This window comes from Stegodyphus dumicola, chromosome X1 (assembly GCF_044657685.1).
Source record: "Stegodyphus dumicola isolate Sdum_Otavi_A_Nest chromosome X1, ASM4465768v1".
Classification (NCBI taxonomy): Eukaryota; Metazoa; Arthropoda; class Arachnida; order Araneae; family Eresidae; genus Stegodyphus; species Stegodyphus dumicola.
In genome coordinates this window covers 27,667,379-27,692,360 of record NC_140780.1, presented here as the reverse complement: position 1 = coordinate 27,692,360, position 24,982 = coordinate 27,667,379, and the positions used below count along the sequence as shown (strand labels likewise).

Sequence of the window (24,982 nt, the reverse complement as noted above, 5' to 3'; positions counted from 1 at the left end):
TTGATGCTATTTTTATTCTCTGCATTACTATCCCAAACAATAAATATTGGTATTTTTAAAGGATGTTGCTATGTTTTAATTAGGAGTTTAAGTAATGTCTGTGCAGTTATGTTTGAAATTTGATTCTCTTGTCTTTTATAAATTTCTGATAAAAGCATTTATTTTGTAGCATAATTTTATCAGTTCGAGAGACTTGTGCTGACTGGTTAAGAGGAACAGAGCCGCAAGATGACCCAGCTTTAAAAGGCAAAAAGGATCCCGAGAGTGGTTTTGAAATAAAAGTTCCTCGTCGAAACGTTGGTCCATCCAGTACTCAAGTAAACACTCTATATAGTTATGAGCCTCTTTGCATGAGTATTTTACTTTACATATTTAGCTCTGTGTTAAGCCAAATATCTGAAGAATTTTTACATGGGAAATCTGTGTTAAGCCAAATATCTGAAGAATTTTTACATGGGAAATCTCTGTGTTAAGCCAAATATCTGAAGAATTTTTACATGGGAAATCTCTGTGTTAAGCCAAATATCTGAAGAATTTTTACATGGGAAATTATTATGGGCTCGAGGTCTGTTTCAAGCACTCAAATAAACACCCTATATAGTTATGAGCTTTTTACTGTACGTATTTAGCTGTGTGTTAAGCAAAATATCTGAAGAATTTTTTATATGGGAAATTATTATGGGCTCAAGGTCTGTTTCAGGAAGAATAAATTATGTTCATTGTCAGTGTGTGTTGAAATATATTGATGCATATTATTAATGTGTGTCTTAGATTAAGATTTTTTTTTTTTCTTTTTGGCTTAATGAGACTAAGAACTTTCAGTCCTGAAAATCATGAATCATATTTGACTAGATTTTGCTTTGACTTAGGCTGCGTTATAGTAATGTGTCTATACATTTGTGTGTGTATTAAAAATTAAATTTACTCTTAAAAGAATTTTTTTATATATATCATCTCCAAGGACCATAAATTTAATTAATGTGGTGAATTATTGGAATCAATTTGAGTCAATAAATTAAGTGTAAGTTATTTAGATTTCTATTGTAATAAAAATATTTTAATACGCTGTATAGAAATGTTCTTTTAAACTGAAAAATTCTAAATAGTAAAATTAAAAAGTAGAATTTAAAGTACTAAAATGATAGCCATTGTTATTGACTGTAGATTAATTGACATTTCAAAGGGAACAAACCAATCCACTATCAATTAACATTAACAGAATTAAGTGAGAGTGTTTTGTCTTTTTTCCTAGTAAGGATCAAATTAGTTAATTTGCTAGAATTAAATCATAAGCTACAAATAAAACTCAAAAATGAGAAAGATAATTAGTCTGCTTGAAACAAAAAGAAAAATGAGTAAGATTTTCTTTTTAATTTAAGGTACATGTTTAGAGCTGAACTGAGATCCTCACTTTAGGAAAAACATTCCCCGACACTCTCACAAAAATCAAAATACAAATCGATTCCAGAATGAAAATTTAACTTAATTGTTTGCAGAATTTGAAACGAAATGGCTGTAACTAAAAATGTACTCAGTCGTGAAATTTAATGAGAGAAATTAGTGGTTGATGACGTGTTGTGCTCTATTTGAGATACTGAAACCATGAAGTTGTTGGAGACTAGTTTCTTAGAAAAATTTTTTATCGAAGAGAAGAAATTGATCTATTTCTGGCTAATAGCCTAAAAAGCATAAAGAAGGAGGTATCTTCACTGGTAAAGGGGTATTTACCAGAGTGAGGAATATGAAATAGGCACATTAGTTAGTAAAAGAATAGAATGCCCAAAAAAACTTGTAATTTACATTATGTACAAAATTTACAAATCTTTAACTAACAGACATCCAACTTATTCCACCTTTTGCAGATTTAGGAATAAATTATCATAACCTTGTCAACATTATCATAACTTATTAGTTCAAATTATTTTTAAGAACTTGAATAAGTATTAATATCTCGTTTTGAATATCTAGTGTATCGGTATAAATATTTTTTATTCGTTGCAATTGACTAGTGACTGTGTTACTAATTACTCTTCTGGAAATGCTTGAAGTTCAATTAATTTATTAGTTGTAAATTTGAAGTTCCTGGTTTTGCCATAGAATTTAATCTGTGTTTAGTTAACTATTTGGAGATCTGGAAATTTGATAATGTTTTACAAAGAATTAGTTTTATTAATGAATAAGGCTTTTGGAATAAGTTTGCAAATTTTCTGTTTTGTTAAAATTATTAAAAGGGGTGTAATTATGAATGTACCTGAACAGAATACCTTGAAATTGTTCAGTTAAACACAGCTTCCTGAAACCTCAAAATGACTGGTTCAAAAACACATTATAGTACATTGTGATCATGTGCTGTACTACTGAACAGTGTTTTTATTTTGGTTTCTTTGTGAGCTTATTGCCTTTGATAGCAGATACTAGATATCTTCACCATTAAATTATACATTTTATAAGCATGCTTAGTTAAGTATGTCAAAATCTTCTGTTTGCATCATGTCAGTATTAAAGAAAGTTTTGGAACCCTTTTTTAATTATCTGTTTTCATAACAGGCTTTGAAAATGCTTTCTGTTAGTCTGATATCATTATCCTGCATGTAGACAATTTTTTTCATAGAGATGAAAATTTCCAGACGGAAGAAATTGCTTTTCCCCCCTCTCAGTTTTGTAACTGTGAGCAGCACTTTCAACTGTGGCTTCAACTTTAAACTTTTATATTGTAGTAAATACATCCATGATTCTTTCCATAATAATAACAATTGTTATAATAATGAAGTATGTGTAATCCAGTGCAAGCTTTTGTGAAGGGAAAAAATGAGAATTATGTTTGAAGAACAAGTTGCGTGTTAATGATTATGATTTCTTACATACAGTATTCATTCATTTCAATATTTTTATATGTAAAAGTTTGTACACTAAGCACACTTTGTATGTTGTGAATCAAATGCATGATTTAATTTTGTATTATTTATTATATCAAATCATAAAATATTGAATTATTTTGTAGATATACACATAAATATATATATGTATATAATATTTTTCTTTTATTACTAATTATTTTGTCATATGGAGTATAATTATGCATGTAATTTTGGTACTTTTCCGTTTCGCTGGCGCAAATCTCGCCAAGCAGACTGTTGGCGATAACATACAGTATACACATAAAAAATGTTAACTCTAAGAATTTTTTTTTTATTTTGAAGGCATAAACATTTTAATATGGTTTAAAATTTTGTAAAAAGCCAATAAATAAAGACAATAAATTTGTAAAAAGACATTAATTTAAGAATTTACTATGATTTCATGGTTCAAAATCCTGATTCGCCGGTTCGTATCACGTGACCCCAAGTGATCTCATCTCACGTAAACTACGCTACTAAAATATAATTCGCTCAGTAATTATCTACATTAATTTCAAGTTAAATCTTAATTTGGAATACAAGTTTAAATGCAAGAATTATTTCAATTCGTATGAATAGCTTACTCAGAAATTATGTAAAACCGCAGTGCTTTACTTCGCTAGTGCATTCTCATTAGAATTGATGAATTTAACACTTGATTTCGCCTTCGGATGAGCGGTGTAATTGCGTTCTAATTGACTTAATTACCGTGAATTGTCTTAGGGGATAAAATTTAAATATCGTGTAAAAATTCTATATTATTGTATGCCAGTATTCAAAGAAACAATCTGATAAGAAATGGCTTCAACTTGTTTTGAAACTGAGGCGTTACCAGCGAAGATATTCCGTCTGGCATCAGTTAAACCATTATTGGCGACTTTATTGTTTGCGCCGGCAAAACGGAAAAGTACCGTAATTTTTTATCTGGTATTGTTTTTTATGTTTTAAAAAGTAGAGTTTTTAATTACTTTATTTTTTTTAATAGTTGTATATGGTCAGAACAATGTTAGAATCTTTAATTGCTGATAAAAGTGGTGGTAAAAGAACCCTTCGAAAAGATATTGATGGCCCTTATTTAATAGCAATAGATGTCTTCCACAAAGCATCATTTTACTGGAACTACTTATTAAACTTCAGTCGTAAGTTTCTTTATACTTAACCTCTCCAATCTCGAATAAACAATTTCCATGTGTTTTTATGTTCATCACCTGATCACTATGTTAGCTTAGACAGTTTAAAATATATATATATATATATTTAAATATATATTGTTACCAGAGTTATTTATACTTCAGAAACTGGAGTATACTAAAACTCTGGAAATTTGTTTGTACCTAATTGTGTGTAACATGTATATCCTTTCATGAAGGGAGACAGCCCTCTTGAACATTTTCTGCCATATTTGAATAACTTAGTCAGTACAAGAGCTTTTGAAAGCATGGTTTGTGATCTGATATAGAGTCGCATGGCTAAATTTGAGCCTTGCTGGAATCTTAGAAAAACTTAAAAATTCTGGTTGGTCATTGACCAGAATTTAATTCGCAACCAATCTGGAAACATTACATTTATTGTACACCGGTGAGTTAATGCTGTTTACATCAGCCCATCAACTGTGACTGGTCACTGTACCTCCACTGACTACAGCCCTGAAACAAATGCCATCCTTGTTTTTGAGAAGCTGGTCTTCTACTGTTGGATTCTGTTCTTGCCTCCACCTTTCGCACTTCAAACTACTGTACATTTTGAAGTATAGTGTTTTATCGTAAAATTTTTCTATTGTTATTTATTGGCAAGTAGCTACAAAATTAACAAGTCCTTTGAATGTTTCATCTATATAAAATGCTTTCCTTCCAGAGTTAACTGTTGTAAATAGGAACAATAATAAGAAAATGTTGAAAACTTGGCTGCTTTTTTTTATTTATTTTTTTTTTAAATTATGAAGCTATAATATATTCCATTAATAATAAATCGTGTGTTTTTAAAAAATATATAGTTTCTGTATTATTTTTAAAATAAAGGATAAATATTGCTAATGACACACACACACAAACAAGTTGATTCGCTACCAAGCCAACAAACTGGCAGGTTGTGTACGGGGTACAGGGACAACTTGGAATCACAGAGGAATGCAGGGTCACAAATGCTATAGTTTCGAGCTGTGTTGCAAAGAAGCAGAGAGAAAGAACAGAAACAGCAACACATTATTGGGACATAAAGCATTTTATTGAAAGGTTGTACTACAACATGTGTTCAAAATTAGACCAGAAAATCAACAGACAGGCCTGACAATGGTGCTGAATGGAGTTCCTTATGTTCTGGAAGATTCCTTTCAGTATATAGCACTGAATTCAAGGTTGCATGAACAGCGATCCTGCTGGAAGTCATCATTTGTGATCCGTCTTCAGAGGTAGTAAGATGAATGCATATTCAAATGACAAACTGTTCAGCATGCTGATCATGTATGGAGCTGCGGATTGTAATGAGCAAATGCCGCCCGGCAGTTGTACCAGGAACGTTACTCAAAATGGCATGCTCCACATCACATAACCTTCACAAGTGTGAGCAGATGGTTACATGAGACTAGTTGTTTAATGAGAGCTACAATGAATCGACAGCAAACAATGAGGACACTGCCAGGTGTGAGGGGGCGATTTTACATCTGGCAGAAGACAACCCAAGTACGAGTACTCGAGCGATAGCCCAACATGTAGTTTTATCTCAAACCATTGCCTGGAGGACACTTGCAGCAAACCAAATGAGTGCATACCATTTTCATCATGTTCAATTATTAGAGCCTGAGGATTATCCACTCTCTGGAGGATGTTTGCTACATGGTTTCTGCAACAATACTACAGACAGTATTTGCTGCACCCATATTTGTCATGTGTGAAGTAAGCTTCATTCAGCATAATGCCCATGTGTGGACTTTGGAGAACCCTTAACGTACGCAGCCACAAGTAGCTCAAGAACATTTCTCGGTCAGTGTTTGCACCAGCATTCTTGGAGACTACGTCATTGGACCATACCTTCTGCCCAGTCCTTTGGACGATAGGGCATACCTGATCTTGCAACAACTTCTTGACGCAGCACATGTTCCTCTGATACCTTCAGCACATTCCGATATGTGACATGCCAGGAATCCTCCAGAATGTAGACTTCTGGTCGTACTTTCAAGTACCTGTTGTACAACCTTTCAATAAAATGTTTTCTGTCCCATTAATGTGTTGCTGTTTCTGTTCTTTTTCTCTGCTGCTTTTCACCATAGCTCACAACTATGGCATTTTCGACCTTGCATTTCTGTGCGATTTCTAGTCATCTCTGTACCACACACTCCAAGTTTCTTGGTCTCATAGCGAATCACCCTGTATATTACATATATATATATTGTGTCACTTTTTATTTTAGTTATGTTACATTTCCAAATGTAAATAATAACCATAAGCAAAATTAATTTTGCAAAAATACATAAATAAATAAAAATAAAAACCCAATTATTATGGTATTTATTATTTTTAATTTAATCCTATTGTTTATATTTTACAAAATTTTTTTGTTAATAAGAATCTAAATTTAATTTGAAAGGCTAAAAATTGTGATGACACTGCTGCAGATTCCTTGCTAGCTGACTGTAATACTCAGAAAGTGGGGCCTTAACCAAAAAAAAAAGAAAAGAAACTTAATGTGATAGTTCATTTTTGTTGCATGGATTTTCTTATGTCAATCTGTATGATATGGAAACTGCCTTTTTTAATGTTAGCATAAATAAATATAGTTGTATTGAAGTTTTGGCTGCTGAGAGCATGAAACCATCCCAAACTAAAATATCTTAATACCAGGTACGTAACAGACTGCAACAAACCTGTAAGAAGGAATGCTTAGAATGGCTTCTGAAAGCTTCAAGCAATAGAGAACAAACAGCATTTTGAGAAATTTGTTTCTAATTAACAAAAGATGTTTACTTCTGTCTTCTAAAACTTTATTTAATTATGAAAAATAAAAAGTTTATGAAACTGGTAATGATAATTGCAGTAGTTTATTACTAGGCTTAGGAACAGCCCAAAGTTTAAGTTCATTTGGATGAAATAACATATTTCTAACTTGGCAAAATTGTTCATTTGTGTAAGATAAATAAAATACAAATGAAGAACTATTGTCTTGTCATCCTTTGGCAGTATGCACAATGAAGGACATTTAAAGTAGGTGAATATCTCTCAAATGAGGATTTACAGTGGAATGGTCTGTACACACAATCCTGGGTAAATGATGGATGAGAATGATGGACTTTATTAAAAATTAAAGCTGATAGCAACTAGTTATAATATGCTTTGGTAGGGTTGCTATACGAATAAATAGTTAAGGAAATTCTGTAACCTCCGCTGTTAAAAAGATTATTTGAAATTTAAAAAAATATATATATCATTTTTGAGTATTATGTTATATTGGTAGGGTGATCAGACTGCCCATTGCTGATGCTGTAGGTATAGACACATGTAAATCTGAAATTAAAAGCATTGTTTAATTTTGATGTGTTTAATTTGATTGTTACAGGATATATAATGTCATATCCTCCCCTGCATTGCCTAAATTTTTACATGCATGCTGACTTTATTTAATTAAAAAGGCTATAAAATGATAACGGATGCTTGCTTTCTGTAATTAATTGTTATCTCATTTCATTGCAATTTTATGACAAGTTTTAGAATACCATGAAGAAATTTTATATTTTCTTTTAGAAACGCTACAAGAATGCTGTGATTTATCCCAGTTGTGGTATCGAGAGTTTTACCTTGAGATGACTATGGGAAAAAAGATTCAGGTAAGGCATTGTGATAAAATCTTTTTAGATGTTTAAATTGCTAAGACACATGAGAAATAGCAATTAAACTTTGGACTTCATTATTTTATTCCAAAATTAAGTTCATTGAAATCTCCTATGTACTGAAAAAAAAAGAAAGAGGGAGAGAGTGCTGGGAGTTTTATTTATTTATTTTAAAGTTACTTTAACCATATGCTTTCATTTGCAAGACTTCTTTAGATAAAGTACAGATTTTTTTTAATAAATTTAATTTGTGCCTGGGTACTGCATGGGGCAATAATATTTTGCACAGCTCTCATTAATTTCTGTGATTAAACTATATATTATGTTTTAACAGAATCCATACCTTTATATACAAGATGCACTAAAATACATATGATAAAGGGGGCAAATTTATTAAGAAAAGACTGTGTGCAAATTCAGTAACAAATGCTGTTTTGCTCCAGATGGAACCATTTTTACCAAAAATGCCATGTCTGTTATAACTTTCTTCTGGAAATTTTTAATTATGCATCTAAATTGGCTTGGAAAAATCATCTAAATCAGTATATTTGCTTGTGACGGTTTTGGCATAGATCTTTATATTAAAAGTGATATATATACAGGGTTGCCATGCTATTTGGAAAACCGGTAAGAGTCAGGGAATTTAAATATTTGGGCAGATTTTAATTTCAGTCCTCAGTGGGGAATACAACTATTATAGTTATATTAATAATGCTTTGGCGATATATATGTAATAAAAACTGCTGTATTAGATGTAATAAAATTGTGCTTATATTGAAATAAAACTGCGTTATTTTTGAAATAAGATGACTTGGAGAGAGTTGCAATGGCTTGGTGGCAGTTCTCTGCATCATAACTTGAAGACTTTGCTGCATAGTTAGAACAATTGATGCACAAACCAAGAAACTTGTAGACATGGCCTAAATTCCACAAATAATTTTATTTCTTCAATAATGCACATTATCACTGTGGGTGCGCTATGCACCCCACAGTTATGTTCAGCTTATATCCTAAACAATGGACAAATTTACAGAAATAAACTTTGTGTAGCTAGCGACACAGCGGAAAATAGCGGAAGAGATGAGCAAAGAGAAGAAGAGAGAGTTGCGATGTAATTAAGCTTTTATACAAATTCCATTTCAGAGCACATGACAATTTGGGTTCAGATTTTATTGGTAAGTGCACATCAGATCTGCAGGAAGAAAAATTTATTGCTGTTATTTTTAGAATGAAACAGAAGTTAAAGGGCTATTAATTTATTATTTGAAAGCTAGATTTTATATATTAGACACACACACACACATATATATATATAAGTCAGTAACCAAGTTTTTCACAAAGACCAAAAATTGAAATTCATAAGTAATAAATTTCAAATAATCCTATATGTTGCAATAAAGAATTCAATAAATGTTAAAAACCAAAACTTCAAACAAGCAATATCCCAATTTAAAAAAAAATCAATGAAATTTTAAGAAGCATAATACAAGAGAAATTCAAGAGAACTTCAGTGCCACTTTGTCAGAAGGAGGAGCATTGAAATCTCCCTTCCACAAAAATTCTTGCTTTTCGGTATCCAGAATTAGCTGAATTATAATAGTTCATTCAAAAATTCTGGCACTTTTTTGTAATTTCCTCTGGTACCTTTTTGCATTTTTTTACTAAAAAGATTGAATTGTTCATGTACAGTAGCGTAAAAGGCAGATTTACTATTAATAGAAGAGTTTAATCCATATGGTTGAGGGTTCTTAATTACAAAACATATAGAGATTCCTAAAAAAGACTGTTTTTAAGGACTAAATTATAGAGATTCCTAAAAAAGTTTGTTTTTATGGACTAAATTAAAAAAAAAGTAATTATGAAATATATATAAGTCTTATGTAATTGGCAAATTTTGGTGTTTTTAAGTGTTACCCTAATTAATTTACCCTCGGCACAGCAATGTGTACTATGTAGATAGTCTGGAATGTTCTTAAAACGCACCTGGAAAAGTTGGGGAATTTCATTCTTCTGTTTGAGTGGCAACCCTGTATACACTGGTGTGCAAAAATTAAGGATGAGACGGTTTTTTCAATATAACTTTGTACAAAAGCTTTCCAAATCAACACATTTAATACCGTAAGATCCCCAATACGTAAGGACATGAGTAACGTAAGCAACACTTACTAAAAGAGAAATTAGAGGGATAAAAAGAAGCTTTATTGAAAAAGTAGCATGGAGCGCAATGCGACTGAAGGCCGAAACATCCCTGTGATGGGTGTCCAGCAAGAAATATCCTGTCTTTAATAGGGAATATGATCTCCCCTGACTGCTAGGCAGGTTTCACAGCGTCTGCCCATGCTGAGAATGAGGGTGTCAATGAGTTGTTGAGGCATTGCTGCCCATTCATTTTGCAGCACCAATCGAAGCTCCAGAATCGTTACTGGTGGTAAGGTACGAGCTGCCAAGCGTCTGCCTAGAAAATCCCATACATGCTCGATGGGATTGAGATCCGGAAATCGTGCCGGCCAATCCATACATTCAATATCCTCACTCTCTAAGAGCTGTTTGGCAATTGTCGTCCATGAAAAGGAACTGCGGACCCATAGCGCCTCTAAAAAGACGCACATATGGAAGAAGAATCTCGTTACAATAACGGGTCCCAGTGACTGAACCTGCGTCGAAGATGTGAAGGTCTGTACGACTACCAAGCATGATGCCTCTCCAAACGAGAACACCGCCACCTCCATACCTGTCCCTTTCAGTGATGTCCGATGGATGATTGCGACTTCCCCGCTCTCTCCAGATGAGTATGCGATGAGAATCGCTACTCAGACTGAATATGCACTCATCTGTAAAGAGTACTCGTCCCCATTCATTGTCTTTCCAATTCCGGTGTTCCCGGCACCACAGTGAATGCCTTCTCCGATGGGCAGGCATTAGAGGTACACACTATACAGGGCGTCGTGCAAACAGACCACCACTGTGCAGTCTTCTGGCCACTGTAAAACGTGATATTGGTCGTCCAATCACCTGTATCGTGTGTCTAGCGATTTCTCCCGCTGTCAGCCGCCTGTTTCTTCTGGCCTGTAAGGCAATATACCGATCATCTGCGGGTGTGGTTCCTCGTGGACGACCACTACTAAACCCCCGGATAGCTGTTCCTGTAGTTTGAAATTGTCTCCAAAGTCGTGAAACGATGCTGTGAGCAATTCCGAACTCTGCAGCCACACTTGTCACACTGCGGCCTTCCTCCAACTTCCCAATGATTCGACCTCTGGTAAAAGCATCCAGATGTTGTCTAACAGATTGATTATTTGCCATTTCTCACTGAGGCAGCAACTCGGTGTGATTTTAACTGCTATACGGCGTGCAATCTCTTTGCCAGAAATACTGATCTTGACAACATGCTTTATACTACTCAGACACTCCCCCATTACGTCTACCTGCATATCTGCGCATGTGCTACCGTACATCACCTTACTTAATCTCCTGATTTGTCTTTCTGTCCACTCTGTCTCTTTGTTCAGCTGATATGCTAATTTTTCGACTTCGTCCTTAAATTTTGCACACCAGTGTATATATGATATTTGAACATCTGAAAGGAGGCTTATTGCCTAAGTGTGATATGCAGCCCATTTTACAAACTATCTATAATTCAGTTTTTAATAAAAAAATTATATTGAAAATTTCTAGTCTTAAATAGATTTTGTGACATGTCATAGGAAATACTGTAGTCAGTTAAATATTCCCAGTTTGCATCAATTTCGCTTACAAATCATTGCAGTGTTTGTATGTTTTTTTTATTCCCAAGCTATTTGTAAGTGTTCCCATATGCTAACAATTGCTCTGAAAGGAGAAAGAAAAAGAAATATCAAAAATGCATCTGTTACTCCCAAGAAGTGTCTAATGATGAAATAAAAGTTATTAACTAATTGTTAATAATTATATCATTATACAGGGTGTTTCCAAATTCGCCTGAAAAATTCATAGGAATAATAGTAGTCATCAAGAGGATGAAAAATTACTGTAGAACGTGGAATCGCAAACCACATTTAGTAGGTGAAAATTGCAAAAATAGACATCGAGAGGACATTGAGACTGGTGAAGAGAAGTGGCCAAACAAATCCATGGGTTAGGCGCACTGTGATCGAGAGGAAGAAACATTTTTGTATGCAAATTTCCAATGTGTTTGGGGGGAAAAGCAGTGAACAAATATTATTTGGCATTTCAGAATTCAGGAGTTTTAGTCTTTGTTCGGAAACATATCCGATTATGTGAACAAGAAATAAGCATCTGATTTATGGCCTAGCAGGAGGCAATGAATGCCTAGTACAGAGGGCATACAAATAGCAATATCCAAGGAGGCTTTGTCTGCATCATATCACCTTCAGAAACATCGATTGACAGCTCCAGAAGACTAGATTCTTCCAAAAATTGAGGCGTAACGCTGGGCAAAAATGTGGTGTGTGCACATTTGAAACAGAAAACCGACTATTGCAGTGGTTTGCCATTTCTCTATCGACTGGAACATGATCGATTGCTACTAAACTGGGTATTGGTCATAAAATGGTTGGAAGTTCTACATACGGAAAACATACACCTTTTCCTTATGTTGAAGGTCCAACTCCTAGGTGATGCCGACTACTGCCTTCTGGTAGAGTTGGTATGCTGGATGTTTGATGCCACACAAAATGATTCACAGTTTCCCACCTTTGTTTTATTCTCAGATGAAGCCTGCTTTACGAGAAAAGGCATGGTGAAACATGCACAGTTTACATATGAGTTGTCTGAAAATCCCCACAGCATTGTGTTACCCAAAGTTTGGAACAAATGTCTGGGTAGGGATTCTCAGAGAACATTTGTTGGAACTGAACCTTCTTCCCAAATGCCTCAATAGCACAAATTACCTTGTTTCCCTACAGCATATCCTCCTGGATTTGATGCAGCGAATGCTGGCCACTGTATGCTAAGAGATGTAGTTTATGCATGATGATGCACCAGCACATTTTGCTATTGCAGTTTTGTAACCACCTCCATGATACTATCCCGGAGAAAGGTTTGGAAAGGATTGGATGCTATGCACCTGTTGCTTGGCTTCCACACTGCCCAGCTCTCAATCCATTGGATTTCTTGCAGTTACACTGGAGGATCTGACAGCACATCACCAGCACGTCGGGTATGTTTGAATTGTCAGGTAATACTTCGTCCAGTATCAGCTGTGCAATGACATTCATTGCCACAACTTCAAAAATTCTTATAAAACTCTCTTGTCATCTCTTTTCTGACTTTGAGCTGTCATGCATTGTAATCCTGCTTTACATCAAATACGTTTTTCTACTTATTATGGGCCCCCCTTTTTTTCCCATTTGACATAACACCCTTCATAACTATTTTTACGATTTTCTCCTACTAAATGTGATTTGCGACTATGTCATGTTTTATGTCAGTTTTTCATCCTCTTGGTGCCAACTATCACCTCTATGAATTTGTTAGCTGAATTCAGAAACACCCTATACATAGAGAGTACGAAGTCTGAAATTCAGATGCCCAATTATTGGAATAATATAATATCTGGACCTCCAGACCTCTAACAACTTTTGTTTTATTAAAAAATTCTTTTTTGCATGCTTTATTCATTCGTATTTGATGTTATTCAAAACATGTGAAGAGTCCCAATTTTTAATTTTGCTTCAGTACTAAATAATGTACCTCCATTTAAAAGAAGCAATCATTTATTTGCATAAATCTGTCTCCTTAATCAACTTTTTGCATAGCATACATCTCAAACAAAAACATTGTTGATTTTAAATTTACAGAATAATATACATGGCGTCCGAATCAAATGTACCTAATTTGGGGAGGTCAATCTACTTAAAGTTTAAAAGCATAAGAAAACTGCAAAATTAGGTACCAATACTCACAAAATTTTTATTAAACATTTTGTACAATTCCACGTGAGCTCCCAAGTAGCCCTGAGAATATCCAGCTGGTAGTCCTGTTCCAGCCGGTTGTCTAATCGTAGCATTTCCAGAGATACAGTAGCAATAGTCGCAGTTATAATAGCATGAAGATCTTCAATATCATGGATGTTCCTTGAGTAGACTTTGTCTTTCACATAACCCCCAAAAGAAAAAATCGAGAGGAGTCATGTCAGATCTTGATGGCCAGGCAACTGGGCCACCACATTCTATCCATCGTTTAAGGAAAGTTGTATCTAAAAATGCATGAACATGCTTGCCCCAGCTTGTTGGAGGATAACAGTGGGTTCTAAATGCTGCATTTGGGGTATTGCTTAAATTTGTAACATGTCCAGGTAAATGCTTGCAGTCGCAGACGTCTCATCAAAGAAAAATGGTCTTGTGACTTATGTGATAGAGCACACCAGATATTGATTTTTAGGCTGCTCCATTCCAGTTCATATAGTGAATGGGGGATTTTCTGAGCCCTGAAATGCAGCTTCATCTGAAAAAAGATGTGGTTTAGAAAATCGTGTTCATTTTCGATGCAAGATAACATCTTCACAGCAATTGCTGCAGGCTGCGGCCCATCATTTGGTTGCAGTTTCTGGACAATTTGCATTTTATATGCATGCATCCTTAGTTTTTGATGCAGCACATCATGAATAGTTGATCATGACACAGATAATTCAGAAGTTGCCTGCGTGATTGACTGGCAAAGGCTTCGAATAAAAGCTTTTCGAACATCTTCCACATGTGAATCGGAATTTAAACGTTGATCACCTCCGCATCTTTTCCGCACACTTTCTGTTTCGAGAAATGTATTGTGCCACTTTTTTATGCTCTTAGCCTGGGTTGGATTTCTTTTATAAAATGTTTGAAACATTCTTTGCATTTGTAACTATGGATTTGTGTTCTGCATGCCAGAGAATTGTTTGTGTCTTCTCTTTCAGTGATGCCATTTTTCCATTTGTCAGCTTAGCAAAAGCGCAGGTGCGTCAGACGCGAGAAAAAAGTATTGTCACCGAACTATACAAATTCAGCTCCCACATGTGGTCAATATCACCCTCATAGCATTAAAACTTTGTTTTTAATCGACTGTTCAAAATAGGTACATTTGATTCGGACACCCTATATATCCCTGACATCAAACTGGTGAGTCATTATTTTTTATTTTTTGCTTTACCCGTGTCTATCAACACACAGCAGCTTGAGAAATACAACACATAGCAATGTCTAAACAATTTTTTTCAAATCTTAATAATTGAATCCGAAAAGCATAATAACCTTCTACGTTGGGATTACACTTGGCGATGTTTACAGACTTCAGCCAACTGCATTATGAAGTATTGAGTGCATTGATGAGGAAAAATTTAGCATATATTTCTTTCCATTTGCAAAAAACTGATTTTGTAAATGATATTCATAGGCCAAAAGATTACATTTTGTACTGTTTGAATTGGGAATAACTGATAAAGAGGACTAGTCCTCGGGCGGATGCAGCCATAAGAGGAGGCAAAATTTTTAGAAGCACCAAGCAACAAAATTAAGGGAAGGCATAATCTTTAAAATTTAGGGAAAGCACTGGGACACAAAATTTAGGAGCAGCAAAATTTTTAGAATTTGGAGAGGCACTTGGCATCAGAATTCAGGACCCACAAAGACTGCATTAGACCACAAAATATCTTGTTCTGGCCCTGGCAGTTTGTCTTAAGTATATGTGTGAATTGATTTATTTGGGATTGAATTAAGCATTAAGCATGTGTGGGAAATAGGTGTAAGTATAATAAATAACTGAATTAATATTATAATCCAGGCATAATTTGTCAATGGATGAAAGAAGCAAGACGGTATTTAGCAAAACAACATGTTTTTAACCTCATGATACATCGTCAACAGTGTATAGCAGATGCTGCTTAAGGTTAATAATGATAGCCACAAATGGATATTTGGGATATTGCAGACAAAAGGCAAAATTTTTCAATTTATAGAATTTCTGAGTAAATTTGAAGAAGTAATAAATATTATAACGGAAGTTTTTCATTGCAATAGCAGTGCTTCAGTCAACTAACTGATGGTGAAATCTATGATGTGTGGTTCTAAATCCAGGAATATCGCTACTGATAGTGAAGAAAGTGACAGAGGTTTTCCTGAAGACAAAAAATTTCAAAAAGTGTCTGCGATAATGTAAACAAATGAAGGGCGATCTTTTTTTTTTTTGTTTTTTTTTTGTAAATTTGATTCCTTTAAGGTCGTAAATTCCTTATTCTTTCATAAATCACTATTAATATTTTTATTTTTATAATTTCTACATGCCATCTTACTAGATTTAAACTGATGATCTAATATCCAGAAAAATTCCAAATCCAGAATCCCCAGAGTCCTGCTGAATCCAGATCTTGGACTTTGTAATGTATGTGTAAATGTGTAACTGAACAAAATCTTCAGAACTTTTCACGATCCACCAAATAATGTCTTATGACTTGCACTTTGATGGTTGCATTACTCTGATCAGATTAAGTTAAAAATTTATCTGTTCCCTACATTGTAATATAAAATTATTCTTAGGTATCCAGTTTTTCAAGAGCTACAAACCATAAGCATTATTTTGAAGAAATATATATTTGTCCTCCCCCCAAAAAATGTCATTACAAATTGTCATTGCTTTAGTTAAATTTTAATTTGCATCTTTTAGGAATGTCTTTAAAATCAAGTTTTCTGAATCTTACATTTTACTTGAACTTTTAGACTACAGTACAAAGTCCGTAATCTGGACTTGTTGGGACTTTAGCGATTCCGGATTAAGGGTTTTTCCGGATTATAGATCATCAATTTAAATCTGGTAAGATGGCATGCAGAAATTATACAATTTAAAATATGGAACCGTAATTTATGAAATAAAGACCAATTATGATCAAAAGAGTATCAAAATTTGCAAAAAAAAAAAAAAAAAAAAAGGAAAAAAAAGCTTAATATTTATTAGTTTACTTTATTAGACATTTCTTTCAATGTAAGTTGTTTAAGATGCTTAATTTTTTGTGCTAAACGCACATGCGTAAAGCATACACACACACACACACACACACACAAAAAAAAAAATTGTGGCTTTGAGGTCCAGATTATAGATCATTCTGGATAATGGATGTCTGGATTACAGACTTGTACTGTATTATAAAATCTGTAATTGAGTGCATTTTTTAACCCAAGTTTCTTAAATTGTTATTTCTATAATGCATTTAATATCAATTATTTTATTTTACATGGTTTCTCAATTGCTATGAAGAAAATCTTTTCCACTAAAGAATCTAAATATAAGTGATAGAACACTGTCTTTGAAAAAAGTATTTTATGAAATAAACAGTATTCTTTTATATTTACAAAGTGATAAAAATTTTAGGCTAGATTAACTTGCAATAATTCCTGCTAATAATAATAATGCACAGAAGCAAATAAATATAACTATTATTATATCTTTTGTAGGGAGCAGATTTTTTTTTTCAGAATGGATACTATTCAACACAGAAATGAAAACAATCATTATAATAAGTATTTATTTTGTGTTTTTGATGACATCTTTTTTCTCCTCTTACATTTTTTGCTGCTCATAATTAGTTGAATCGAGATGATTATTTGCTTTTTTAATCATTTTACACCTCTGTGATTTGCCAATTACAGAAGACAAAATATGCTGCTATTCATCATTTTCGGGCTTGTGGATGATGGTTGTAGCAATATATAGATTTACTCATCAGTTGGCGGAATTTCTGTTGATTAACAGAGAAGTGCCGAATGCTTAATTTTAATGAATTGTTATTTTTATCTTATAATCATTTCAAGAATGTTGTTTTGTTCAAATAATCCTTCGAGTGAATGAACTGATTTTGTCTGAATGAAAAGATTTTTTTTAATATCATGCATATGCTATTTGCATATTTGATAACTCTTTTTAGTTTCCAATCGAAATGTCTTTGCCATGGATTCTGACTGATCATATCCTTAATACCAAAGATTCTTCAATGATGGAGTGAGTTTCAGTGTTGTTTTCTATTAATTCTTATACCTACTAATTCTGATTTAATATTATTGCTATTTTGAGAATTTTAATTGCGTGAAATTGAATTAATATTTTAATAAATATCCATTAAAATTTCTCAGATGTAGCTGTTACATTGTTTTATTGAGAATCTGGTATTTTTTTTTTTTTTTTTTTTTTTTTAATTCTACTGAAATGTGGAAACAAAAATTTGATATGAAAACTGTGAAACTGTTTTGAAATCTCATATTCTTACATTTTAAAATAATTCTTAGTTCCTTCCTATCAATAAGCTTTTCAGTTGTATATCAAAAATGAAACTAAATTTGATATTTATTTCAACAACAGATTTTTTTAGCACTATTTGTGCACTGAATTTATTAGTTTCTTGCAGGGAAAAACTTGCATTAGTTTTCCACTCTTTAGCAGAACTGTTTGCCTGAATTAAATGAACAGCTACTGAAAGAATATTTATATAATTTTAATCAAATGTATGGATTGGATTTTGCTGTTTATGCTGACAAATTTTTTTCCCCTAGAAAAGATGTATAGATATATTGTTTGCCATATCATTCAAAATATTTAAAGTTACATCCATGTGATATAATATATGAGGTACACTCTACTTCCATTTTGTGATTCAGCATCTTTTGCACTCTAAAGTATGTGTGAAAGCTCAGCTAAAATCAAATACAAAGTGATACTTATTTAAAGTGATATAAACAAGCAATTGTTGAGTTAGTGACAGAAGTGTCTTTCTTAGTCGAGTCTGCAAATGAAGCTTTACATTGACTTGTACTGAAATAAAGGGATTAGGAATTTTTCTTTGGTTTGATCTCCCCCAAATTGAACAAAGAAAGTGAAACTGGATTTTCCTTCCCCCTTTTTTTCCCAATATGAAAAGTAAAGCTATCTCTTTTAGTTGTAATATATACATTCCATAGTAATTGCATCAGGAAAGAATAAGAAATTGGTTAAACTACTTGAAAATAACAATTCAGTTTTTGAATGTAGAGTAGTGGTAAAAGCCAGAATTGAGGAATATCTACATAGGATTTGACAAGTGATTTTTTTGGGGATGGGTGTTCCTTGCATTCTTGTTTTGCATAGTGGAGGGAAGAAATGGTATTTGATAGTAGAACTTGGAGAGATCAAAATATTTCTGATGCAGCATGCAGCTCCGCAACAAATTCTCTTTAAAGACTGTATAGAACTGAATTTATGAGATATTTTAAATATTGTAACAGAAAATTTACACTAGTTTTTATATATTCTATCTTAGCTGTCTGATTACTTTTCTGATCAATAAATGTTACTGTTTATTATGTTAAAGTGATGTAATTTTATTGTATTAACTGATTGTAAAATAATATGCATATTTTTTATGTTAAAATGATATCAGTATAATTTTATATACACTGGTAATCAAAATTAAAGGATAATGAGGGGAAAAAGCTCACTAGTGTTGCAACCAATGCCCAAGGCTGTAAATATTTCTATAAATTAAATATAATCCAACACAAAATTGCACATCCACACATATGTCAGCAGTGGAAATATGCAAATTCACTGATTGACAGTGTAGTGCAGAATGGATGCATGTTGGAATTCCAGTCTGTAGTGTTGTTAAAGGTGAATGTAGTGGCTTCTGGGACTGATCAGTATTCAGTAGTTATGGCTCATAGCTCAAAGGCGTCATTTAAGTGAAAGTCAAAAGTGTCGAATAATTGGTAGAATCGACAGGGGTTAAGCACAAATGGAGGTTGTTCTAGATTTGAATATCCCTCAAAGTGTCACATCAAGCGTTTGGAACCTTTTTAAGTGCTGGATCAGTTGATACACAACCCGGTCAAGGGTGACCAAGAGCAACAACAGCATCAGAAAACCGTTTCCTGTCATTGTCAGCTTGAAGAAACCACAAAGCAACTATAGGAAATTTAGTTTTAGATCTTCAGGCTGCCACAGAGATTCGAATTAGACACTCTGCTTAAGTCTTAACGAATTTAGACTGTATGGGAGAAAACCAGTGTTTTGTGTCTCACTCATTTCAGCTTCCAGAGGGGCCCGTTTAAACTAGTGCCATGGTCATGTTCAATGGAGCCAAGATGATGGCCCGAGTATTTTTTTACTAACGAGACCAGATACAGTCTGAACTTTAATTCTAGATGTGTTTTGAGTTGGTGAGAGGAAGGAATGTGTAACTTGTCTTCTCCATGAAATAGCCTGTTTCTGTGACCATGTCTTAGGGAGGAAAGACAAATGGCCGCACTGAGCTGCATATATTTCAAAGAGGTTCTGTAACTGCTCAGAAGTATGTGGATGAGAAATTGGAATGGCATGTTAGACTGTTTAGAGATGCCATTGGCCCAGTTTTTGGTAATCGATGACAATGCTCAACCTCAGCAAGCATATGTGATGTCAGAGTACGCGCAAACACAGGATGTCACTCGAATGGAATGGCCACCTTACTCACCAATTGAGCATGTTTGAGATGCCTTAAGGCACTGAATTTCAGCACCAAATTCCTCTCCGGACCCTCGATGAGCTGAAAGTGCGTTTTTAGGAGAGGCATGCAATTCCGCAGTACTTGATCAACACTTTGGTAAAGTGTATGAAATCAAGGTGTGAGGTAAGTATATTTGTCTGAGGTGACTATACACCTTACTAAAGAAAGTATTTTTCCACATTTATTTTATTTACGTACTAAAGAAATACTTTAGACCATACATCATACTAAAGCAAAGATTTTCCACAACTTAATTTTTCCATCATTTTCCAATTTCCATAAATCTGGTTGTAAGGTTAATATTTTTTTAATAATCAACTGCAAAACATGGTAATTTATGTTAACTAATGCTTTTGAACAAATTAATAATTTTTCATTAAGTGTCACTTTTAAGTCATTATCCTTTAATTGAGATGACCAGTGTACTTAGCTGTTTCCTGTCTAAACAAATAAGTCGAAACAGTATTTAAATCTATATGTTAAAATTATTTGAATCAATATGTTTAAAATAATGAACTCAGATTGGCAATACCAAGTTGGCAATTAGAACGTTTTTTTAAAGTTTTTTTTTTTTTTTTTGTGTGTGAATTTTAATTTTAGAAGTTTCTTGCAAGTTAGAAATTTCATTTTCATTGCAGCATTCTCATATTATATTAATATGCAAATTCTTGGAGTTTTGTGCATATTATATGTAAATGCTAGAGAGATTTTCATTTTGAAAGTTTTAAATTGCTATTTCTAGTTACTCAGCACTCATTTTCAAGTTACCAAAAATTTTGTTGTAATCAAAGCTAAAGTATTATTTATTTCAGTACAGTTTGTAACTGCATTTTCTCACTAAAATTTAGTCTTTTAAATTTATTTTCTGTTCTATGATAGCCAAGAGATAATTAGATAGATAACTGCTGATAAAGATGAATTTTAATTGTGTCATTCTGTTATCTTTGCAAGAGAAGCTGATTTATAAAAATTATCTTGTTTTCATTTATAGAATCTGTAATAGCAGTTTATCATAAAAAAAAAGGCTGTTATGTTCATGTTAAAGTACTTTTTTCATATATTGAATTTTTAGGTGTGTCCTCTACCCTTTAGATTTGTATAATGACAGTGCATACTATGCTTTAACAAAATTCAAAAAGCAGTTCCTATATGATGAAGTTGAAGCAGAAGTCAATTTATGTTTTGATCAGTTTGTTTACCAATTGAGTGAGCAGATATTTACATATTACAAGCACCTTGCAGGAAGGTTTGTGTCATAACATTTCATTTTGAATTTATAATTTTTATTTTGTCATATTCCTAAATAACATTTTATGCATGTTACAGCTGAAAAGGATGCTAAATCGAAGCCATATAGTTAAGGTTCCTTATGAATATGAAATAACTTTTATAATAATTTGTTTTTCAGACTATTTTTTGTAATTTTCTAACTTATATTGCTTATGTAATTTTCTAACTTAATCAGTTATTGATTGTGGTTAATGCTTATGTATACTTAAGGTAAATATTAACATTTTAGTAAAATGTAGTGTATTGTTGAGAGTTAGATTATACCTGTATTGGATAGCATTGTAATTTTTCTCAATGAACTTCAAACTTTCATAAAAGAGAAGTACCATTTATCACACATTTTGAATGCAAATGGAAAACTTTGGAGATCCATATAAAAAAATGCAATTCATTGTATTACTTAGCAGTCTATTACTTAGGTCACAGATTGAGGCAAGGAATATAGCCAGTTACAAGGCTTTTAGGTATCAGAATTTGATGATTATTACATATAAAATGCAACGTTTCTCTTGTATTTGACAAATTTCATCTATTGTAGTTAAATGACTAAATGTAGTCATATCTGCATAATATTAAAACTGCTGTCTTATTCAACATTGTGCATGAAACCTTGGCTTTTTCTTCTGAATTCCAAGGCAGTTAAATACTTCATGAAGCATATATAATTAAATATTTTAACATAGTAACAGATTTAGTATAGGTGATAGAGAAGTCTACAAATAAAGTGTCTCAAATTGCTTTGAAATTCTATAATCAGTTTTGAAAAAGCTTCATGCAGTCACTTAATATCCAAATTTTCTCTATTAGTTATCTATACAAATCAGCAGATAATGTCAGTTGAATGTCCCTTGTCCTTGTGTGTCGGAATATGTTGCAGTTTATAATTGTTATGAGCTGCCTCGGAAAGTTTGACTTAACATTCTAGCTTAAATGTTCGACTATTTCACGTTGAAAATGAGTGATTAGGTAGAGACCTCTTTACTTCATGTGTGGCATATTCTGTTAGTTGATGTGTTGAGTGGCATATTCAATTATTCATATATCATTGATGAATGGTTTTGAACTTAAAATTTACATTCCTGCTCCCTTTTAGATAATAGGTAAATGTAACTTCTATCTATTCTATCTTCTAACTAATCTCTCATATCAAATGCTAATGTTCTTTTTAATAAAATCTACCAAAAAAGGGAAATAGTAAAATTTATGTTTAGTATCTATTTCTGTGAAAAACTATCTAAAATAAATGAAGCTACTTTTCATATTTTTATCACTTTTATGTTTATAATAAAAATATTATTTTCCTTCAGGTTAATCCCTATTGTTTAAAGATAGTCTGGCAGTTTGTCCTTCATTTAATAAATAGTATATATTTTCTGCCAGCATTTTTTAGAATGCTATAGAGTTTATTTTATCCATTTCTAGTGATACATGTTCGATGTTATACCTACTGCTGAGTAATGAATTTGCCCTTTCTAGGATTATGTGTACTGCTAATATGCAAATTACAGTGTGGGTGTACCCATTGAAATATTTAAATGAGGTTTATTCAGAGGTCATATCATCACACATTTAAGTAAAGATGGAAGAAGCAACAAGAATGGTAATGTGTATTTACTGGTGGATGTCTTGATGGTTATTTCATATTTTGTTTTTTATACTTTCAAATAGTTCAACAAAGGCTTAATATTGAATACATACCTTTGATGAGTTATCATCATTTGTGTACTTTTCAGGAAAGCAGCCATGTAAGTCTTTGTGAAAAGATGGGGCCTGCAAGTCATATTATTGCACATTTGTACAAATGCATAAAATTTTACATGATGTTGGCAACATGAAGGTTTTTATACACGCATTTCATGCTGGCTAATCATAATGTTTTGTTAGGCAGTTTGTTCAGCGTACTTGATGGCCACTATAGAGCATTGTAGGAAGGCTTTGATGTGCTTCATCATCATCCATGGTTATTGCTATAACTACTCCAGCTGTTAAAAGATCTTACATGATGTAAATCTGCTCGGTGGGTAAAGTTTCACTGATTGACATTTGCATATATGAATGAATCACTGTAGGCTTCATTGAAGAATCACATTTCTGTCTGAGTTCTGAGGATTGACTTTCAACATTTTGGTGATACCTAGTGAGAGGACAGCTTGAGGCTCTATTTGTAATTGCAACACCTTCCATCAGTTAGGCATCATAGTATGTGCATGCTGTTGCCCATTTTAGCAGGCCGCATTGTGTATGCATTCCGAGCATACTGACATCTCTATTTGGTACATTAGCAAAATTTCAGTGCGAAAAGTTTACAGATAGATAAGCTTACTGAAACAATAACTAAAACAGTAGTCTTAGTCAATTACATTTATTTCATTCAGTCATTTTAAGCTTAATGAAACAATAACTAAAACAGTAGTCTTAGTCAATTACATTTATTTCATTCAGTCATTTTATATATTAAGATAGATATGTAAATAAAAAATTCTTAACTAAAATTTGCTGTAGCCTTTTGACTTTTAATTTCGGTTCTTTTCTTCTTTATCCTAAAAGTTGTAACTACTTATAATAAATTTCTGTAATCTGCACCATTTCCAAATGAATCTATGTTATATGATTTTTATATGATGCTGGTGACAATTGGTAAAATAAAAACAAACAACCAATAATATTAGAATGCGATTAATCAGCCAGTCAAAATTAAAATTAATTCTCTCAAAAGCATCGCTCCTGCTTTCTGCTTCTGTTGCTAACCATGCTGATTTCTTCCTGCTGCAATGGTATCAGAAATATGAAGTTTTGGAACAGTGTGGAACGATTAGCGTGCCAAGTTATTTGTGGTTATAAAGACTAACTAAAGCGAAAAGAAATACTTAAATTTGCCACTACTGAAGGTTTTTTCTGTGTATGCTTCACTATCTTCAGCCAATATCTAAATTTATTATAAACATACATACACATATTAAACTTGTATGTATATACACACTCATTGTGTTAAAAAAAAAAGTGATGCCATCAGCTGCTTTCAGATCACACATTCGTCCTACATGCAATTTGAGTTTAAGACCATTGGCCTAAAAGACCACAATTTCCAGCAAGATAATTATCACATACTCAGTACTACATGTTCGGCCATTGTCATAGCTTGCAATATTACTAGATTTATTTTCATTTGAAATTCATTTTGGCCAGTGTGCATATCATCTAAAATGAAATGCACTAATGCAGATTTTTGGGGGGTTATATCTGCTGTACTCAGTGTTTGGTTCCTCAGTGTTATGTATGTGTAGATTGCATAAGTCTGCTGCATCATGTTGCTGTTCTTGCACCATATGCAGCAGTTTTACCACTGGCTGAAGTAAGCACTTTGTATTGTATTATTTCATCTTCTGGGCACTGTACATAGCTGGAAATAAAAGTCAAAATGAAACTTTTTTTGTTAGTTTAGTAGCCTAAAGGGCTGTCAGTATCAAAGCATGATTTTGCATCGATTCATTTTAAAAG

General features: G+C 33.0%; 1 protein-coding gene across 2 annotated transcripts in view; it reads left to right on the top strand.

Annotated features, from left to right (window-relative positions):
- Cyfip (Cytoplasmic FMR1-interacting protein Sra-1) overlaps window positions 1-24,982 on the top strand; it is a 108,963-nt gene that overhangs the window by 42,611 nt on the left and 41,370 nt on the right. For both annotated transcript variants that reach the window (XM_035350658.2, XM_035350657.2), the window contains exons 14-18: window positions 170-317; window positions 3,883-4,036; window positions 7,631-7,713; window positions 17,606-17,679; window positions 21,267-21,440. In XM_035350658.2, the coding sequence (XP_035206549.1) occupies window positions 170-317; window positions 3,883-4,036; window positions 7,631-7,713; window positions 17,606-17,679; window positions 21,267-21,440 (633 nt within the window). The remainder of the gene's footprint in view (window positions 1-169; window positions 318-3,882; window positions 4,037-7,630; window positions 7,714-17,605; window positions 17,680-21,266; window positions 21,441-24,982) is intronic.